The 21,400-nt window shown below is 38.1% G+C and overlaps 1 protein-coding gene across 1 annotated transcript in view; it reads right to left on the bottom strand.

The window, feature by feature from the left end:
• Window positions 1–20,806, bottom strand: part of MRTFA (myocardin related transcription factor A) — a gene marked incomplete at its 3' end in the record, with an annotated part of 78,063 nt that extends 57,257 nt beyond the window's left edge. Inside the window, exon 1 of the mRNA XM_082011129.1 lies at window positions 20,519–20,806. Within this exon, the coding sequence (XP_081867255.1) occupies window positions 20,519–20,527 (9 nt within the window). The 5' untranslated portion in view covers window positions 20,528–20,806. The remainder of the gene's footprint in view (window positions 1–20,518) is intronic.
• Between the last annotated feature and the right edge of the window lie 594 nt (window positions 20,807–21,400).

Below are 21,400 nucleotides of genomic sequence, written 5' to 3'. Positions count from 1 at the left end.
GAACTGGAAATCCTTCCTTGGTTACCAAATCTATTTTATGAATCCAGTCACAAGTGAGGGACCATTAAAGTGGGGCCATATAAAAGCAAATAGGTTGATGATCTAATTGAATAGACAAGCATGCAACTGAAAAAGATATGGTTTTTATATGCCTGCCAGTTCTTATGATCTGACAGGACTTGGCTGCTCACTCCCAAAGCATCTAACAGTTGGCTTAACAGAAGTCACTTACAAACAAACTCTTTGGAACAAAAACAATTTTAACAGTATACACATTGCCATATGCTTACTTTTGGCACCTATGCTGTAGTAAGTCCAGAATTTACTACAAACTAACAATTCTCTCCTATCAGAAAATATTTTTGCCTGAGCGAGACAGCTATTGGGCAAAACTGTCTTTAGGTTTGAGCTACAATGTGGACAGACGTGGTAGAAGAGACCAGTGGATATTGTCTACCCTGACTTAGTGAGGCTTTTGACACTGTCTCCTGTAAGATCCTCATAGAGAAGCTGATAGAAGTATGAACTGGATGAGGAGACAGTGAGGCAGATTGAAACCTAGCTGAATAGCTGGGCCCAGAGGGTGCACCAGCACATGCTGGGGACTTAGTGGCTGGAAAGCAGCTTGGCAGAAAATGGCCTGGGGATCCTGCTGGACACCAAGTTGAACATGAGCCAGCAACGTGCCCTTGGGACAAAGAAGGCTAATGGTACCCTCAGCTGCATTAGGAGGAATGTTCCCAGCAGATCATGGGAGGTGATCTTTCCCCTCTACTCCACACTGGTGAGGCCACACCTGGAGTGCTGTGTCCATTTCTGGGGTCCCCAGTACAGGGGACATATGGACATACTGGAGAGGGTCCATCAAAGGGCCATAAAGATGGTGAAGGGACTGGAGCATCTCTCCTATGAGGAAAGGCTCAGGCAGCTGGGACTGTTCAGCCTGGAAAAGAGAAGGCTCAGGAGGATCTTATCAATGTATGCAAATAGCTGAAGGGAGGGTGCAAAGACGACCCAGGCTCTTCTCACCGGCACCCAGGGACAGGACCAGAGGCAACGGGCACAAACTGAAAATACAGGAGGTTCTCTGTGAACATCAGGAAACACTTTTTTTACTGTGAGGCTGACTCCACAGCCTCACTGGCACAGGCTGCCCAGGGAGGCTGTGGAGTCTCCATCCTCGGAGATACTCAAAAGCCATCTGGACATAGTCGGAGGCAATTGCCTCTAGGTGGCTCTGACTGAGCAGGGGGATTGAAGAAAATGAATTCCAGAGATCCACTCCATCCTCAACCATTCTGTGATAGATGCGTAACCACCCTTTTTCCAGCAGCTTGCTTGTCCATTCATAGATACATAACAACCTCAGAGTAAAAACAAACAAAAAAAATTCTAACATGACAAACCTCACACTGGGGAAATGCACATATTTTTAATATTATCCTAAAAAAGATAATTTCTAATTTCATAGACCCACTTCTCATTTCATACATTTCTTAATTATTTGAGTCTATCACACACTGTATATTCTCCCTTACTGCCTGATCTTTCCTCTCTCCTAGACTTACTGTCCAGCCACTGCCACTGTTTACTAGTTCCACGATCTAGTGTTCAGCAGTCTTCTCATCCTACTGATGACTTCAGAGTTGAAATTGTTTCTCTTTTACCGTACTCAGTTTCACTATTCAATATAGACCACTTGAGTGATGTTACCCAAACCAGATGAAACAATCTAGCATCTTACTCCACTTCTCATCATTCCTTCTTTTTGATGGCTCCAGGTTTCATAAGTAAGTTCAGTGAGTTAATTCAGCTCACGGATCCATCAGAAAACTTTTTTTTTAAATGGCTTTGTTTTCCAAAATTAATTAGACTGCTCACAAAAAAAGTCCAATCGTCCAATTTACATCCAAGATAGCTGGGGATAAGCAGCAGGTGCACTGATCTGCTAATGATGAAAAACAGGAATGAAGAAAAGCCCCTTATCGCCTTTTCCATCAGTCATAACAAATCATTGGGTCAGTTCAAACTGTTTCCTGTTATTTCACCCTTTATTCAAGCTTCTTCAATTTAGTTTCAATCTCTTCACCATAAAGAGATTGGACCCTGAGAGACAGAGCTGCCACATTGCTGTTTGGAATATCCTGAAGATAAACATACAAGCATGTGCTGTGTAGATTTCTAGAGCATGTACAATAAATCCAACACTCTATGGACATGTCAGGATTACTCTTTGTACTACAAGCATGCTATATACTTAATGTGCAAAAGCACAACATTTTCAACATGTCAGATTTATTATGATTATGCTGCAAAAATGTCTGGGATTTCCAAATGTCTTGTACCCTCTCAGTTAATGGAGTGTAGTTCCAGAAGGGCAGCCAGACATCTGGAAATTCTGCAGAAGTCTTAGAAGAATCCCAGTGGTCCAGATGGGGGAGAGGAGGGAAGGGGAAAAAAGTGGACAGTCTGGGAAAATCAGACATACAGTAGTCATACCAAAGCTTACAGGGAGAGGCAGTATCTGTTATTAGATCAAACCTCTGGAAATAAGAGCTCCCACTACAATTTAGGCCCTAGCTCTCCACAACCAACTCATGCTTCAAGGTTAAGTTTGAACACTCCTGTTCCACAATGCTTTTTCATGATGTGTTTCTGCTATCAGCATCTTGAAACCATTGTGTTATATGAAAAAAAATATGCACAGCCAGCCTCCTTACATGAATTAAAGATTACTTAAGCATTTGACAATGCCAGAATTATGATCCTAGGACAGCCTTTCCCCACACAGTCCTCCCACACTTTTCCGTCTTCTGTCCCCAACTCTTCTCTCCACCTCCTCTAAACCAGTTACTCACCATTCTTCACTACAGAACTAATTTTTCCCTACTGCTCACTCTCCAACTTATTAGCTACTCAAAACTCTAAATCAAGCTCTGTAATCTCCTGTCCTAATTAAATCAAAGGAAAGAGTAGTTCACATAAATAACATCTTCAAGATCTAGTTTTAGCTTCTAGATTTTGCAGCAAAGTTTCCAGTCCCGCTTCAGGGCCAGAAGGTTAAACATTTCTCAATGACGCAGACTCCCTTAGTGAGAGAGTGACGAGGAAGTGGTCCAAAAAACCTCATTCTTCCCAGGCACTAAATCAACAACCACAGCAAACAGTGAGTGCCTCTCTCCGAGGAAAACTGGGAGGAGTGGAGCAGTCTCTTATTATAGCAGTCACTTAGTCTGCCACCATAATGCGAAAGCCCAGTACAAGGAGGAGAAGAAAATAAAGCATAACAAAAGAAAAGAAGAAAAAAAAAGGAAAACAAAGCCCACCAAAAATGAGATAGTGTGTAGTACATTTAAATTCATATGGAAATCTAAATAAAATAAAATTTTAAAAACCAACTTAAACTTCTGTAGAATACTGCATTTCTGTTTAAAATTGCTATTCTTTTCTGGTCCATTTAGGCTGCTGATAACTTCCTAGCTTAAACTTAAAGATGATTTGGCCTTAAATGGGCTGAAATTTTCCTGCCTGAGACCACTTTTCATACACTACACCGTTCCAGACACACTCACATGTCTCTGGATTTTCAAGGTAAGATTAGCAATAGAGGTTTCTCCATAAGAAGCCTACTAATCTGGATCTTGTTCTTGCTTTTTTTGAGGTAACACGGGGTCAGCAAAGGCATACTGCAAAGTGTTTTCTGTTTATTTCAGCTTTTAGATAAAGAACATTGAAGGCTCTAAGCCTTGGGAGTGTTTTGCAATAAGTCAAGCTCAAGGTACCTTCTGAAAAGCTTAACCAAAAGTTTTGGGAGTTGTAATTTTTAACTGATGGTACTTCAGTGTGTCAGTAACTTTAATAAAATAAATATATGCCTTTTTAAAATTTTTATTTGAGTTGACATCAGTGAACGCTAAATCCAAATCTCAAATATTGAAAGACATAGACAAAGAAAACGAGCTTCAATCAGAGTATCTCCAGCAAGAAAAAAACCAAACATCTCATCAAGGTCACTTATCGTTACAGGCTGATCAACCCAGCTTGTGCTTCACTGGAAGCTGTGACTTATTTATTTGGGGTACACCCATTTCTGAGAAAAACAATCAGGGCAAAGAAAATGGAAAAGATTACAAAAAAACATAAATACATTTCTCAACCTACTTCTCACACTGGATAATTAAATAGATTCCTAACCTGTTAGGATTCCAATGCTGTATATAACATCTAAGAAGCATCAATAACATTACTTAGAGGATCTGATTTAAAATAAGCATCAGGATAGAAAGATACAAAAACATATTCAGCAGGTCACATTAGAAGACACTATTTTAGCATGTGCCTACTTAAGGATATTGTAAGTGGATGCAGCTTCTTCTAGTGAAAAATTTCGCCTGCATTAAGGTTTGCATCAATTTAACTACAAAAAACTATTTGGACTAAAAGACACTGACATACGTGCTCATTTAATATTGAAAACTAGAAGATTTTTTAACCAAAGAGACAAAAATCTGTGACAGCTTTCCAGTATGGGTTGCTGGCAAGTGAGAAGTCTAAAACTTTTTTAAATGGTGCTCGATAAAATTACAAAGGGGAATATATGACATGATTACTTGCAACAGCAGGTGAGTAGGCTCTGTGACCCCGAAGACATCTTTATGACTGCTTACCTACTTAAACTATTCCTAAATTATACAACGTTCTTAAACCACACTAAGGTTATTCACAAAAGGGAGCTGTACCAATGTTATTAGACTACTTTTCTATATAGATTCTATTAGTAAAATTCTCTTTACAAAGAAATTGAGGGGAAAGGGAGGCAGTATTTCTTCCATTAAGATAAAGATTCTAGTTCCACATCCATAAAGCAGGGCTTATGTTTCCTTAGTCACAAATGAAAAAAAAAGTTCAGACTGCCTCAAGATAACCAGCTGAGGTTTCTCCATTTGAAACGACAATTGGAAACAAGTTGTCAGTCTCTTCTTGGAAGAGCCCTAAGCTCAGAACAGCAGAGGGTGCTGTAAGTCTGAACTGAGGTGCACCAGCTCAGCAGCAAGGAGCATCCAGATGCAACACGAAGCTGTACGTTACCTCAGGTTTCGGGGATGGGTTTTTTTGTGGGGTTTTTTTGTTTGGGTTTTGGGTTTTTTTTTGTGCTACAGGAGTCATTTGAGACTGGTGAAAGCAGATGTCAAACAGTTAAATATTAAAATTTATCTATGTCAGTGTCCACATAACATCAAACAACAACATCAGAGACATGCCCAAAACCTTAGCAGTTACCTATAATCCCCACCACTGATCTATACAGCTCTGGGCATACATTAGAGACTGATTCATATCGAAGCTTAGATATAAAAAAATTCATATTTTAATGCCTATAATCAAAATGTAGACTGAACATGTATCACATTATTAAAAAAAAAAAAAAATCCTGACTCTAAACCTTATTGTAAATTTCTGCTATCACACAGGAATGGAAACTTGAGCGCTTTGTTAAACATTAGTCATCTCTTAAATCTGGCAGATACTGGATAGAAAAGCATAACCAGGTAGCTGGAAGACAGAACGGATGTGTGTCTGCACTGTATCCCTTCAGGCAAAACATGCGTGGTGTAATCATCATACCAGTTTAGAGACTCAGCATAATACACGTTCAGATATTAATCCAGAACCTAAATTAGTGGCATGCCACAAAGGTGACTATGATCAGTCTGAGCCACAAAGATAACAATGATCAGCCTGAGCCTATTTAAATAATCATTAAGTATTTTTTATACAATCGTGCCTAAAGACCCCAAATAAGCAGCTAATTTAAATAATTATTTTTTACTTCACTTTGCCTATGCACTTGAACTATTTTCCTAAGAAAGCTTGATTCATATTCATCATGTAAATGAATGGGTAATTTACAGAACATGATGACAGCAATTAAATAGGGCCCATTATACATAATGCATTAATTTGACAGCAAAGACGACTCTGATTAAAGTAACAGCATGTAAAACCTGACATGAGTTTACATGCATTTTAAACTTGCATTTAGTTTTTAATAGCAATTACTGAATAATACCAAAAAATGCAGTATGATGATGACAATCTTAGTATGTAGACTGGAAACTGGTTAAAATGCACACACACATCCCTCCCTTAAAGTTATTTCTCAATAGGTACATTTTAAATTAAGCTGGAGCTATTATAAAGGTTAGGAAACAAAGTCGTCGGTGAATAATTGTTTTGTGTCTACCGCATCTTTGCTGTTTTAGAACAAATGTAGCCTCTGTGTGCCCTTGCAAGTTCATCTTAATTCACAGAATGGATAAAAACAAAAAGTTGCCTGGGTGGGTTTTTCCTACTCCCTCTTTCTCAACCTGTAGTGTAACACTTGCTGCAGAAAATGAATGAACAGAGTATTTTCAAAGTAGATAGAGAAAAAAATTACTATTTTTGAAAGGTAATTTAACACTTCAACAAATACTCCAGGTTTTGATAGATTTCCATCAGTTTCTTATTTAAATTTAAAGTTGTCAGTAAAAATAGGTACTGCTCAACTAAGTGATTCTAATGAGTAGTCTATATTGTAGGCTGTCATTCTTGACAAAAAAAAAAAAAGCATCCTTTATATATTTAATTTCAGTACAATCCTTTAACTCCAGTTTGGCTAACACAACACAGTGATTTGATTACTCAAGAGTTAATCACAGGGATAAAAGGCAGCAAAAGGTTATGTTCAAATCTTTCATGAATGGAATAACTCAGTAACGTGCAGCTTACAGTTGTGCACTCCTCACTCCATGTCTTCTAACAGCCAACTCAGAAATTCATGCAGTTAGTAGCTCTGGCATAAAAATTTCCGTATTTAAAGCTGACTTCAGGAACGTCCCATTTGCTGCTTCGGAAAGAATTCCCACTGCATGATGACGATGAAGCTCACATAACTTTGTTCAGTCTTTGGATCACATGCAGGATTCTGGTTAAAAGCCAGTGAGGACTCATTTTATCACTACTCAGAATATACACATCTCAGGGAACTGTACCAGCAACCAGGGAACTCTTTACACTCCCCAGGAACTTGCTACCTAGATACAAAAGGTTACACTTCCAAATGCCATAGATTCCAAACTGAAATCAAAAGTTCTATTTTTAAAGTGGTGATGATGCAAATTATAAAGCTAGCAATGTTTTCTCCTCACCTCCACTCTCCACCCAAAAGCAAAATCGTGATGGTGTTGATTCAAGAACTCATTGCAATCTCAAAATGCCAAGTTGGGGGGGGGGGGGGGGCAGGGGAAGAAAAAAGAAGGGGGGAGGGGAAATCAGCATTTTAAGTTCTACTATTCAAACAAAATGAAATGCCAGAAACTAGAGGAAAAAACTCACAACTAGAAAAACCTCTTACTAGGAAATGAAAATAACAGTAAGGAAAAATACCCTACTAACAGGTGCTTGGAAAAGACAAGATTAAGTTAGAAGGCATTTTAGTGCATGAATGGGAGGTTATTTTTACGAGTACCGAAAGTCAGTACTGAATTTAAACAGGAAACAGAGAAAATCAACCATAAAAACTGCAGCTTTGACATTTATCACTCCTGAAAGATCTGAAAAGGGAGACACTTCCCTTCTAGGAATACAAAGGCAAGCTGTCCCCTTTCTTCCCATTAAAAATAGTTTAGCAGCTGACATCCCTAAAGCACTTCAACTTAAATCCTTTAAAGAGGGAAGAGAAAAAAATCTGTGTTTTCAAAGAAAGAATGAGTGGGATCAGCATCAGTTTGTCCTAAGCTGAGTTTAATATATCCCTAATCTGCTAAAGTAGTCAAAAATGCAACTTTTCCCCTAAAAATGAGTAAGGTTTTACATTTGATTCAAGATGACACTAATTTTCAGCTAAAGCGATTGTTCCTTTTTCAGAACCAGTTGGATACAAACCAAATTAGACCAGAGAAGTCAAGTTTTATCCACTTTAGAGAACTGAATTATTTCTATGCCCATTTACAGTGCTGACTTCAAAACAACACTTCTTTTGTTCTCTAAATATGCATGGAAAAAACCCTCTTGTTCATCTAAACCGCACTTCTAACAGTTTAGAACAACCTGCTTCTGGTTTGCATACCCGTATTGATCTCTAATAGTTTCTAAGAATTTTTTTTCAGTAGGTCAATAGAACAACGTATCAAAACCCAAAGATGCTACCCAATAGATAGCTATGTCAAACAGATCTTCACTTTTTTCAGTATGCTCAAGAGAAAAAAATTAAGATTACACAGAGACAGTTATTAACGTGCAGCATATACCAAGAGAGTGCAAACCACAGTGTAGTGCACAGAAACAAACCAATGATACCCAGAATAGTAAATGAAGGTGGTTTTAAATAGAGCAAAATTTATGGGAAATGGAATTTATTAGCATAAGTAGCCATTTGGCCAAGAGATAATATCCATTCATTATGGCGATGCACTGTTAGACTCTAAGTGACCCTAAGTGGCCATAACTCTTATCCATCCATGCAAAACGTCTGCAAAATATGATCTGAAATTTAGGGTTTATCTACCTGGCTGATTGCACCTCTGTATGTGTATTGCATACACATTTCTGCCCAGCCACCTGCTAGAAGTCATAAAAAAAAACTTGTGAACAACAACAACTACAATGAAAAAGAAAGTGAAATTATCTTTGAAAGTTTGTATTTGCCATTTAAGCACAAAATTTGCATATAGAGGCCAGCAGCACACCCAAGACTCCTGAGATTTCCCTAACGTGCATGAGTCCCTCATGATGAGTACAGCTGTTCAAAAACAGTTTTAAGTGTTACTGGATTGTAGATTGTGCCAAAAAAAGTATTCTTCTAGCATTCTTCCCTTCATAAAAAAAAAGAAAAAAAAAAAGAAAATATTAATGACTCATTCTTTCAGTGGGCCAAACAGTCTGTTACAGAACAAAGCCAGGTCATCTCAACAAACTATTCAGTCCATATCTTGACCAAACAGTGACCAACTGCAAAAGAATTTGCAAGATCTCCATATGGGATAATTAGGTAGTGACACGAATAACACAAAGGCTTCAGGGGAACACAAAAGGAGGCTACATAGGGAGATTAGGTTGAAGTAGATAATGGAAAGAAAACACCAAGCTTTTGGAATCAGCAAATAAATATAAAGAAAACAAATGAGTCATGCTGAGAGAGTCAAGGGAGCAAAAAGGACCAAGTGACTCTTGGTAGAAAAACGCTATTGAGAGAGTTCCCACTGCTAAGAGCATGGTATAGATAGACCTGCACATAAACTTAATTTCAGCAGAATGAAAACATGCAAACTGGCGCAGGGGTGTTTCCAAAACTGTATTCTTAAATATGAATGCAAAATTTTGCCTCACTGTGTATGACTGCTTTTTGAATGACTCGCTCAGTAATACCATAGTTCCTCAAACAAATTCAGTAGTCCAATGAGATGTCAAACACAGCAGTTAAATTTCTGCTTTTTTCTGGGTCTACCACCTTTTTGTAATGTCTTTTCAGCCTGATTTTCACTTTTACTTTTTCTTCCTCAGCTGTCATTACTTGTATTGATTTTTTTACTCTTCCCTTTTCCAGCTTGACAGGTGTGTTTCATTTTTTCAAGTTAATATAACATGCACTTTGCTAGTCATATTGTTTCTGCTTCACTTATGTTTTGTTCTGAAGAAATAGTCCCTCCCTGCTTAAGCTATTCTGCTCCCAGAATAGTAAAGTTATATTCTCCCCCTCAGTTCTTTAAAATATTGAGAATATTTTCTCATATTTAGTATCAAAGGTGTTGCTTTTTATGTGCCCACCAACATGGAATACAAACATTATTTCCCAAGTCACCTATAGCTTCAGATACTGTTACTTCTGGAGTGGACTCCCATTAGTACGCAAGCATTAAATAAGCACAGCCTTATGACCTGCATGCTTTAAGAACATTTGGTCTATGGAGTGCAAGCTGTGTAAGGTCTATCAGGATAACTTATTTACCCAGCTTAGGCCATGATTCTCCTACATTTTCAATGGTTGTTCAGAAACCTTGATGACTTGACTGGGACAACTGTTTCCAGCTTCCATCTTTTCAGTAGGGCTTCTGGAGATGAACATAGGAACCAAGAAGCCTTGAGAACTTAAGTCTTTCATCATTAGATGATACTAGTTCTCAACAGAAAGGAGATCCAACTTTAGTCTCTAAAAAGTTTCAAGTAGTTTGCCCAACAGACAACTTAATTACCTCACTAAGTAACAGTAGAAACCAAACAGAGCAGCTGAAGTCACTAAACATTATTTTTCATTTTTTTCTAAAAAATGTTGAACAATTTGGCCTCAGCATCAAGTAGCCATTTTCCTTATCTAGAAGCCTGTAATACACTACCATTATTCAAGACTGATCTTTAAAATTTACTCTACATGTGGTTCCATCTTGTTGTCATACTTAATTTCCCCACCAATCTTGTGAATCCATTTACGTAAACATTTGCCCACATCTTGCTTAATATTTTTCCAGCAGTGGTTGATCCAGGAGGAAAGAGAGCTGCCGCTGATGGAAGAGGTGCCATAAATCTGTATCCCTCATTAGGTAAACTAAGCTTGCCAGGAAATTGCCTCAACATTGCAGAACGCCACTGCATGATCTAGGACTAGGGTTAGCTGACTTAAGCAAAAGCTACACACAAGTACTCTTCAGTGGGAGAAACTCTCACCCTAAGAATTAAATGCAAGCCTCAGGAGTTTTCATAATTTGGAAGAAAAGAAAAACACAGCCACAAATAAAGTTTTTGAAAAATGTAATACGAATACGAAGGCAGTTTCCCTAATTTTAACAAGTCTGTCTTTACTCTGTAAGTTTCCCCAGAATATCATGCACAAATTCAGTTACAAGAACCCCGAAATGTAAATTCCATGGCTCTTCCTTGTCTGCAAAAAAAATTAACATGATTAGGAAACCTATTAGAAACAAAGCACATCGAGGTAAACAACTTTTTCAGGCCTTTATGTAACAAGTGTCATACCAAAAAAGAAAAAATTTCATTACAACAAAGTCAGATTAGATACTGTCTTGCCATACACATCCTGTTCAATACCAAATACCTTGCTAATGTCTAAGTCCTACCTCCAGAATTCACATACTGCAAGAGTACAAGTAGAGGAATGATGTATTATGTCCAAACAACCTCCTGAATTGAAACAGAATCTATGTATTCCACAGAGGCAGAATCTATGTATTCCACAGAAGATGTAGCCCTGCCGTAACACCTCTCTTGCCTTTCATTTCTACAACAGGAGGTGAAAAAAAGTACTTTGGTTCTCTAAACAACAAAGAATACAACCATATGTCAGAACTATAAAATAAAGGTCATAGAGGATCTTTAAAGACAGACACAATCTTCACAGATATTTTACAAAACATAAGACTAAGTATGGGAAATCAATGCTGTAACTTCAGGAAAAAAACAGCGATTTCTGAAAAAAACTATATTGAACTACGAAGTTATTGGTTTACTTGTCTCTTTCCAAGTCATTACTTAAGGAAAAGAAAAAGCATTTAACTTTCAGAAACAAATTTGCCTTGACGCTTTTGGCATTATGCGTGTGCTGCTTTTCAGGCAACACTGTACAAGAGATTAAGAGTACACAAATGCAAACCCAGACTTTTAGGCTACTACTAGTTTGCAGTCGTATCTTACCAAGGTTACACTCAGACTCTGTTCCCATCCATAGAACAGAGGACATTGATATCTATACATATTTGTTAAGTTTCATGACTACACAATGTTCTAAAGCCTCAGATAAAAATGTTTTGCAGAAGTAAACCATACTGTCATTAACTCTAGCATGTCTTACACGTCAGAAATGCAACTCTACATATCTAACAGGTACACACAGTATCACAAAAAGACCATAGTATTTAGGGGAAAAAAAAAAACCCAAACCAAACACAATACCATTTTCATTCTCGAGGAAACAGTCTTTCAAAATATAAAACAAGTATTGGGGATTTTCAAGGCAGAAGTGTTTTTCCCAAAATACGCAATTTAAAATCCCTCCAAAGTATCAAGACTATGTTTCATTGAAAAAATAATTAACAATAAAACTTCATAAATCAGCTAAAAGCTAAACAAAGGAAATTTCTTTAGAACAAGTCCTAGATGTGACCAGGATTTTCTAATCTTCATGAGGCACTTAAATTTAACACTGGGGAGCAACAAATACAGAATAGAAAGATAATTCTATCTCTGATGAAGCTCTAAAGTAATCAGTATTCAACATCCAATTAGTATCCATCTGCAACTTGCAGGTGAAGTTACCACAGCTCTCTAATTTGTCTTTACTCAAAGTCACATAGCCTCCTGGCACTCCTTGTATAGTTCAGTGCCCATGATTCACTAGCAAAATTTACCCATGGGATATGTTTGGGGTGATACCTGATTGGAGTGTTGTCATCTGCATTTCTGGTTCCAGCAGTGTCATGTTGATCCTTTTCTCAACAGTTACAATCCCTTAAAGGCCTCTCTTTATAGATAAATACACAGATAGATATAGATATGTAAAAAAAAAAAAAAAATCCGAGAGGACCTCTCAACTTTGATCTTGTTCAAAATTTGCAAGAAATTCTCATCCTTATATGATGAAAAATGCCTACTGAGAAAACTCAGTCTTTTAACATACAGTTCCCTGCTTATTCACTACAGGCAAGCTGGAACAGCCCAGAATCAAATTACTGCTAGGAGAAAAATGAATACTCAAAGGGGAACGCAAGATGTGTAGTTTGCAGAAGTAAGGTCCACCCCTTGATGCTTTGTAAGTAAAAGGGAGGGGGGGAGGAAGGGGTCAGAGACACTAGAACTGGCAGTTTTTTTCCCCTTTTAAAAGAGAAAGATGACGTCTTGGGTAGACTTTCAATCCCCTACGGGGCTCTGCTGATGAGGCAATTTCATTCCACGGACAAGGAGACCCAGTGTTAACATAAACATGCAGACATCCTCAGCTTCGAAACAACATGGCCAAAAATGTATACATCATGCTGATAGATCAGTCACTTTTCTTCAATCTTTACTGTTCCTTTTTCTTAATAATTGCACTATATTCCCCTATCAACTCCCCTTGCTGACCACTAAGCCTGAGCTACTGTAACAAAGCACTGGAACTTCTTCCAAATAGATGGTAGCATCTGTTTCTTAAAAACAAACAAAATGCCTTTTCTCCTTCAGACTTCTCCCATTGTGGATCACAGCCTCCATCCAAACTATCTAGAGGTTTAAAAAAAAATTAAGTCATGTTTCCCACATCCAGATGATTAGTTCTAAATTATTTGGGATAGTGGACAAAACTTTTACGGTCAAATATTTCTTAAGTAAAAGATAAAAATAGAATTAAGTCTTTCCTCACTAGATAATTCTAGCTCCCAACAGAAAGGAGATTCAATTTCAGTCTCTAAAGAGTCTCAAGTAATTTGCCCAACAGATAATTTAATTATCTTAACAAACTAATTCCAACGCTTCTGTCCCCAGAGGAGCTTTCCCTTATTCCCTATCTTTCCCCAAGGCTCATGATCATTTCTCATTAGGTCATCTAAGTAAGTAAACTGCATAGCCCAAAAATATGTTGAGCTTGGCATCAAAGATACAGACCAATTTTTAGATTTAAAATCCCTTTGTAGCAAGTCAGAATTCCTCTCTTGCCACAACAGTATTCATGAAGATGTGTATCTGGGTGTGCAGAACTGCTTTAGTGCTGTTTTCTGACCCCTCCAATCTTAAATAACTTCAGGGCTTCTCTAGCACTCAGATGCAAGAACCCCCCAACAGCTGCTCGACAGCTGAGAGAAAAGCATGACAGGTTTTAGCAACGTATCTGCTTTCCCCCACACAAACACATCTGGGGCTTCAAAGGAGGCAGCAGAAACTCATTCAGCAGCTTTAAACAACACAGGAAAATCCCTTACAGTGATGATATTGTAGTATTTATTTGATTTCCATACTCCTTACACCAGTAGTATGTTGTAAAAGGACAAGAATCAGCTCATTTAGGCTTCTCTCTCATTCAAACACCACCTATGCAGACCTAGATTCGCAGCCAGACTAGGCAAAAATTGCAGGCCTAAATGTTCATTCTTGCTGTGCAATCCTTATGGAAAGGAACTGCAGTGATGCACTGTATCCCGAGAATTTAAAGACATTAATAACAGAAATAAATCACCTTATCACCTACCCTGAATATCTATATTCATGATAAATACAGGAAACCATCGATTTTCAGCAGAATGTATGTTTACTTTTGTGGTATAAGGGTAAGCAGTATGAGCAAAGTGGAAAAGAAATCTTCCCTACAGTGCCCAGGAACACAATTAACTCCCTGAAGTATGTACATGCGCACCGTCAGTGACCATGAGCAGACAGAAGAAATTTAAAGCATTAACTGAGATGTTGCTTATTTGACCAGCAAGGAAGATGAAGATTCCACTACCAAATGTCTTCCCACAGAGACTCCTTCATTAGACCTTGCGGTAGCGTATTGATTGTGGCAGAGGGAGAGTTAGCGCCTGCAGAAGCAGCTGATAGTATCCCCAATATAAAAAAATTACAGAAAACTTGAAATTTTCATGAGGAAAGCCATACATTACAGAAGCAGACCATCACCCAAAGCTAGGATTCAGTTTGCTAAGTACTAGCAGGAATTGACTATTGCAAAATGGTGCAATCTTTCTGGCATGAAGCAGCCACTCACTGTTTAAGTGGAACAGACTGAGAATCCTGCTGAATGGCATTCTCCCTTTAAAGAACCAGACTTCCTTTCCCCATTATGACCCTTACTATTTAAAACAGCAAAACCAGCAACAGAAATCTTTACTCTCATAGGCAAAACAGCTGCCCAGATCTGAGCCTGACTTGTTTAGCAAGCAGTTTAAATTAATGAAAAAGGATTTTTTTTTTAAATAGCTATCAAATTATATGTCTAGTGTTCATCCATCAGCCCTGAACCTTGAAACCTCAAAGGCAAACCGAAATAAGAGAGAAACTGGAAAGGAGAAAAAGGAGGGAGAGGAATATTACAAACCAGTGGTTGGAGAAGGGCATTATAGTCTTGTTAACTTGATCAGGAGCAAACAAAAACTGTGTTGAGAGCTAACTTGTTAAAGCCACCACATTAAAGCTGCCTTCGGCATTACTCTTTCCAGCTCAACTATGCTCCCATCACTATTTAAAAGTTTGTTTTAAATATTTCAAGAGATTACCACTTCTCAGCTGTTTAGTAGCTCCCATCAGTAACAGGCCAGTCATTTCTATCATGCTCTGAATCTCACAGCTCTATCAGAAACTTTCAGACAGCACGCTAAATTTATAGTCTCCTGGGACATAAAGTCTCTTAACACAAATCTGTCCAAGATAGACTGGTTGTTTTTATTCAACAACCATTCCCCTTACTCACACACAAGAGAAAACAGCAAGCCTCATTGGAATGTGTGTGAAGGACAGATCAGAGGAAGCTATATATTTCCTGTCTTGGTCCTTTTGCTACAATACAGACTTAATCTTCTTCACATGTAAGTTCTGGATGAGGCAGTAACCACCACTTGGTAATTAAATGTAACTTTGAGTCACACTATTCCAGAAGTTGAATATACACTAGAACAAAAAAAACACAACACAAAACAAAACAACAAAAACCCACCAAACTGAAAAAGTAATTCAGCATAATCCTGTCTCTTTAAAACCCTTTCTTGGGAATAAAATACCACACTTGTTGATAAGCAAACAAGCCCAACTTCTTAAATGAGTTCACAAGTCACAATACTCACTTTTTAAAAGGACAGTTTATGACATGATTTTAAGAAAACATTATCAATGTTTTTAAAGTCACAGTAGCAAGAAGACAGCTATAAAATCTGCAAATCCACTGTAATAGGTTATATTTGAAACAAATCCTGAATCTGACTGCATTCAATGTAATGATAATCCAGGATGGGAAAGGGAAAGAACAGGAGGGAGACAGGAACATATGACCTAATAAAATAATTATAGGCGCAATCACCTACATAATTCTTTAAAATAAAAGCAGATGTCCTAATAAACATTTAAAATATTACCCCGTCTTTTAACAGCAAATGGGCATAGGCATATAAGCACTAAATTAGTTCCTCAGAACCGTTTAAAAAGTTCAACTCTGTAATTTCTGAGTATAATCACCAACAGCTTATGTGGCACCAATTAATCCCCATGCTTTATACAGCACTCGATCTTTACAGTAGCAGGAGTATGTTCTGATACCTAAAGCACAGGCCTGTTACGTGACTTTGAGTCATACTGAAATTCCACACATTCCAACTAGTCTCTTTCAGAACATACGGTACTTTGTAGAAGGCAAGCTTCCCAGATCAAGTAAACCCCCAAAACTGACAAGCTGGTACAAGTTTTGCCCAAACTTGTAATCATAAAATGCAACAGTTCATTCAAAAGAATGTTACCTCACCTTAAACAAGTCTACAGTGAGAAGAAACCAGGACTGTGGTAGGCTACTAACACAACTTTTTTCATGACCTCTGGACAAAGATAACTATTAATTCATCTGGGGAAAATGGGTCAAGAGAGAGGGTCAATAAGCTAGTGGAGCAATTATCATAATTTCAAATGAAAGTTAAATAGGATAATTTTGATCAGAAATTACCAAACTGCACAAAGTTTGTATATTCATCACCTGGTTTTTCTCTTTTTTGCAAGCGCATTCATCAGGACCTTGCTCTAACCCTGCCCTAAGGGTTGGGAAAAGTTATCTTGGCATCTTTGTACAGGCAACTGAGAAAAATCAAGATACACTTAAGAGCTTCAGATGACTGTGTAATGACCTTTTTTTGGCTTGTGTGGCAACAAATGAGTGAGTCACAGGTAATCTCTCATAGTTAAAGAAAGTTGAGGCCTTGATGAACATGGGTAATAAAGGAGAAGGAATAGCAATTTTGGGTAGAAAATTCACTGTGAAGCACAAAGATAAATAACTACACCTTAAATGTTCCATTAAGCTTGATGTCTGAATAGAACCTAATAATTGTGTCAAAATATTTTACAAACACCTTACCACATAAGGTTTCCTTCCGCTGAAGTGACAAGAAATTGTTTCCTATCTATCTGATATGTTCCAATACTTCACAATATCCTTATGAGCTTTTATTGCATCTTAATTTAGTGATTGCATCTTAATTAAGTGTAACTTAATAACAACTTTACAGTCAAGATGTTCAAGGTCTTTACTCCCATCTATCTAGGTGTACCTACCCTTGCAGGTACACATACCTACAAGGATAATATGTAGCTGTAATAAGAAGAATATGAAGAGGAGTCTTGGTCTGAAACAAAACAAAGCCAGCAAGAAAAGCCCAAGAAACTGTCTCTTGCTGCTCTTCAGTTCTCTAAGAGAAGAAAAAAATAAAAAAGGAATCTGCTGTCCTAGGACATATGGCAGCATATGCATACAGCACTGCATTCTCAGCTCTCCCATGGGATACATAATTCCATGATGCTTCACATGCCAAAGAAAATTCTATTTTACCTCAGCTAATAGTTTGTGTTCCAGAACCACTGCCTGAAGTAACAAATTCAGTACAAATCCATGTAATATTTTCCTACAGACATCTATAGATAAGCAGTCTTCTGTAAGCAAAAGTTACACAAAGGGTTAACATGTTAGAAGCACTCAGCATAAGTAGTTAGTTCAGCTGTGAGTCAGCAATGCCTGTCTAGAACTGCAAACTGGAGACACTTTGACACAGATAGGCAGCTTCCAGCAAGTCTCTTATTTACTATCTCCTCTCCTCCCACTGCCACTCAGCTTGAATCTTCCTCATACCTTGAATTTGGCAAGTTGTCACAGAAGCAGTTTCACTGCACAAGATATGCTTCTACAACCACTTTGGATTGCTCAAATGTTTAAGCAGATTGCTATCTCAACCAGCAGATCATCTTTAAAGGTTTTTTTAATATGTTTGAAGACAAAGGCACAACAAAAAAGAGACACCATATTTAAAAAAGGAGCTCTAACAAGCTCAACAGCTTTCAACAGCTGTGCAACCTCTACACCAAGCTAACTGAAAAGTTCCCATTTGAGGGAACAAGTTTATTAATTCAAAATGGATCAGCTATGTTTCTCAACAGCTCACTAAGCCAAGTCCCCTTTTATGCTGTGACAGTTTGCAGACAACCATATTTCAACAGCACTTTTCAGTCCCACATAACTTTAATGAATGTACACACAAAAAACAACATACACCAGCCTACAAGAAAAAAGCATTGTATACCTCTGAAGATAAGGAATATTCAGGTAGTCTAGATCAGGGACTTTGGACTTTATGCTTTGTCTGAAAAGCTGCACCTCCAGCAGTAAAATTCCCACTGTTGCGCTGAGTCCTGATAAAGAACCGGCTCTAAAGAAACTCACCTAATGAGTCATTTCCGGGAATACCCTAATTTTCTTTGGCAAAAGTTATGCGCAGAGGTGTTCCTTCTCAAATACTTTTTTAACCCAATTCTATTTTACCTGTTCCAGTCAAACAGATTTTCAGCCTACAATGATACAGCTTCAAGGTTGAATCTTTAAAAATAACATTATTTTGACAGAGGAAAACCAGTGATTTCTGTAAAATATTCCCAAGACAACAATTTTTAAACCTATCCAAACACCTGAGCCATATAAAGACTCTTTCATTTCTGTAACAGAATATCGTTTCCTCTTGACCATAACAAACGCTGTTGTGTCCTGCTTGTATCCATTCAAAGTGCCGCTACAAGTTTCGTTTTCCTAAAATTGTACTCTTATCCATTCCCAACACTAGTATCCCTTTTCCTGTGGCATCAAGAATAAACTGCTCCTTCTCAATTCAGGACCCTTAGTCATGTCTTATTCACTAAGAAGAGAAGAACCCTGCCTTCTTTAAATTCACAATGTCACCTTCAGATGGACAGCTTTCAGGTTTTGGAAACAAAGGCTCATATGCTTTTCCCATGCTACCTCCAAGCCCTCTACCAGTTTCACAACTACCTCAGTTAAATTTCATTTGAAATCTCTCCTTGCCTTCGTAACTATAAAATGATCAAGTCTACCACTAGTTGCGATGTTTTGAGATCACACTCTACCATGATGACTAATATTCCAATTTCTTCTCTTTTATTTACCACCACCATCACCCTTCTCTCCATCTGTTGTCTTTTATCTTATAAAGGACTTCAGACATTAAGGATTAGAAACTTTTTGTTCTGTTTTTGCAGTTTCTAGCTTCTCCATTTTTAAGGCCTATAAACATGCCTGTAATTACATAATGATGGGATAATGTATATGAATGAGGAAGCTCTTTTTATCCTCTTAAAAACCAGTATTTTGGGTTGAAGTTAATTAATTCTTACAATCAGAAAAACACTGATCACCGTTCAGAGAAGGGCATGTTTAGTTTCTGCAGGTAAAGAATCAGGCATGTCAAGTGAGGTGTCCCTCCGATCCAAATTACTGCCCTACAGTTCACATATTCTAAATCACTTTATCATAAGCATTATGTTCTGGCTATAAAACCACTCCAAAGGTCCCCAGCATTTCCAATATCCTGTGCCATGCAACTCTATGTAACGCATATAATGCAACATTAAAGCACAACATTATAAGGCACTCAGGACTCAACCATGCTCAAATTCATAGTATCTTGCAGGTAAAGTTGATAGCAAGGATTCAGACTCTAGCAAGACCTTCATACTGCCAAGAGCCACCAACATATACCCCAGAGGGTGGAGTGAAGGGTGATCACTAAGAGGAATTCACAAACAGAAGCCACCAGTTATCAAATGGTTTAATCAGTCTGTCACAGAATGGGGCTGAATGTGCAAAGGCTTTCATGGCAGCCTGGTGATCCTGAGCTTAAGACAGTTCATATTCTTCTAAAACCAGGAATTCTGGTCACCAAGTGACCCTGTATTTTGCCACGCCACTGTCACCCACCAGATGGTTAGAAGGATTCATACCATAGTTATCCATAAGCTACCTGCAACTCAAGAAACACAGGCAGGTCATTCTCACTCTAGGATTAGAAGGCCTACTGGGATAGTTAATTTTTAACTCTAGATCTTGTTCCTCCTTCTAACAAGTCTGACACAACCTTTCAGACATTTGCAGTGAGAAAGTTACTCTCCCGTGCTAAGTGCAGACAAAGGTGGCAAAGAAAAAAAATCTATAGATGGCTATAGTCTGAAGGTGACCTAACACTTCCATTGACTGACTGTCTCAGCTTTGCACAACTGTTTAGTCACCACAGAGCACATGGACGTTGTTTCCGGTATTCACCTAAAATAATAATCTAAAGCATTTATCACTGGAGATCTCTGGAACTTCCACAGCCAGTAACATCAATCCTTCCCAATGTAAATAATTTTTTTCAACTCTAGATTATTAGTTCTTCATACAAATAAAACATTTTAAGAAGCAGCCCTGTCACGAGAACATGTACCATGACAACATCACAGTACCTCCTTGGTGAGGACATACTACATGAGACATGAGTGCACTGTACCACTTACCATTCTTCCTCTCACTAAGTGGAGGAAGGTTGGGGTTTCGGCCATGATGGAGGTTGAGGGTCAGCTCGGGCTGCAAGGAGAGCTCCTGCAGCTCATTGGCAACAGCTTCGCTCTGAGGGCTGGGGGCCGCCGAAAGTGACACCAGCACCGGCTCATCATCATTTTCGCCAGCCCCTCCTCCGTCCAGCCCATTTCCAGCAATGACGGAAGGGGGCAGGCAGACCACACCGGAGAAATCCACTTTGGCTTTCGTGATGGCAACCTGCAAGACAAACAAACAAACCTTAAAATCTCACATGAGAGTCTTAACCCGTATGTCCAGTTCATCATGGCATCTCCATATTCTAGAGAAACATGTTCTTTAGCACAGTGTTTGTGTTATCATCAATTCAAATCCAACCAGTGACTGAAACTTGCTAAACTCAGAAGTTTAGAAACTTGCATAAACCTCCCAACAGCATCACTGCAGAAACTACTGATGAAACTACAGATTATTATCATTTTCTTAAAAAGTATGAGAACATTCTCAACTTTTGGTACTTTAGGAAGCCAATCTTGAGAAGACACAGATTGAGTTGTTCCAGTGAAGTCAGCCTATCTAGAACCTTGCTGAACTCTTGATTACTGTCCTTTTATACCAACAATAGTGTTTTAACAGGACAACTGTCAATCTGAAATCTAGACAGGTAAAGTAATCCTTTATAATAAACGTGGAAGGATAGCTGAGTACAACAGATTGGGGTTTTCAAGTAAAATAATTTGTATTTCAAAAAATAATTATCTTGCTCCATTCTCTCTTCCCCATTCACTATCAGTGAAAATGAATGCGAGAAAAATATTCCACATACAGTAA

This window comes from Phaethon aethereus (assembly GCF_964289735.1).
Source record: "Phaethon aethereus genome assembly, chromosome: 1".
Taxonomy (NCBI): domain Eukaryota; kingdom Metazoa; phylum Chordata; class Aves; order Phaethontiformes; family Phaethontidae; genus Phaethon; species Phaethon aethereus.
The sequence above is the reverse complement of the archived record's forward strand: the minus strand, read 5'-3'. Positions and strand labels throughout refer to the sequence as shown.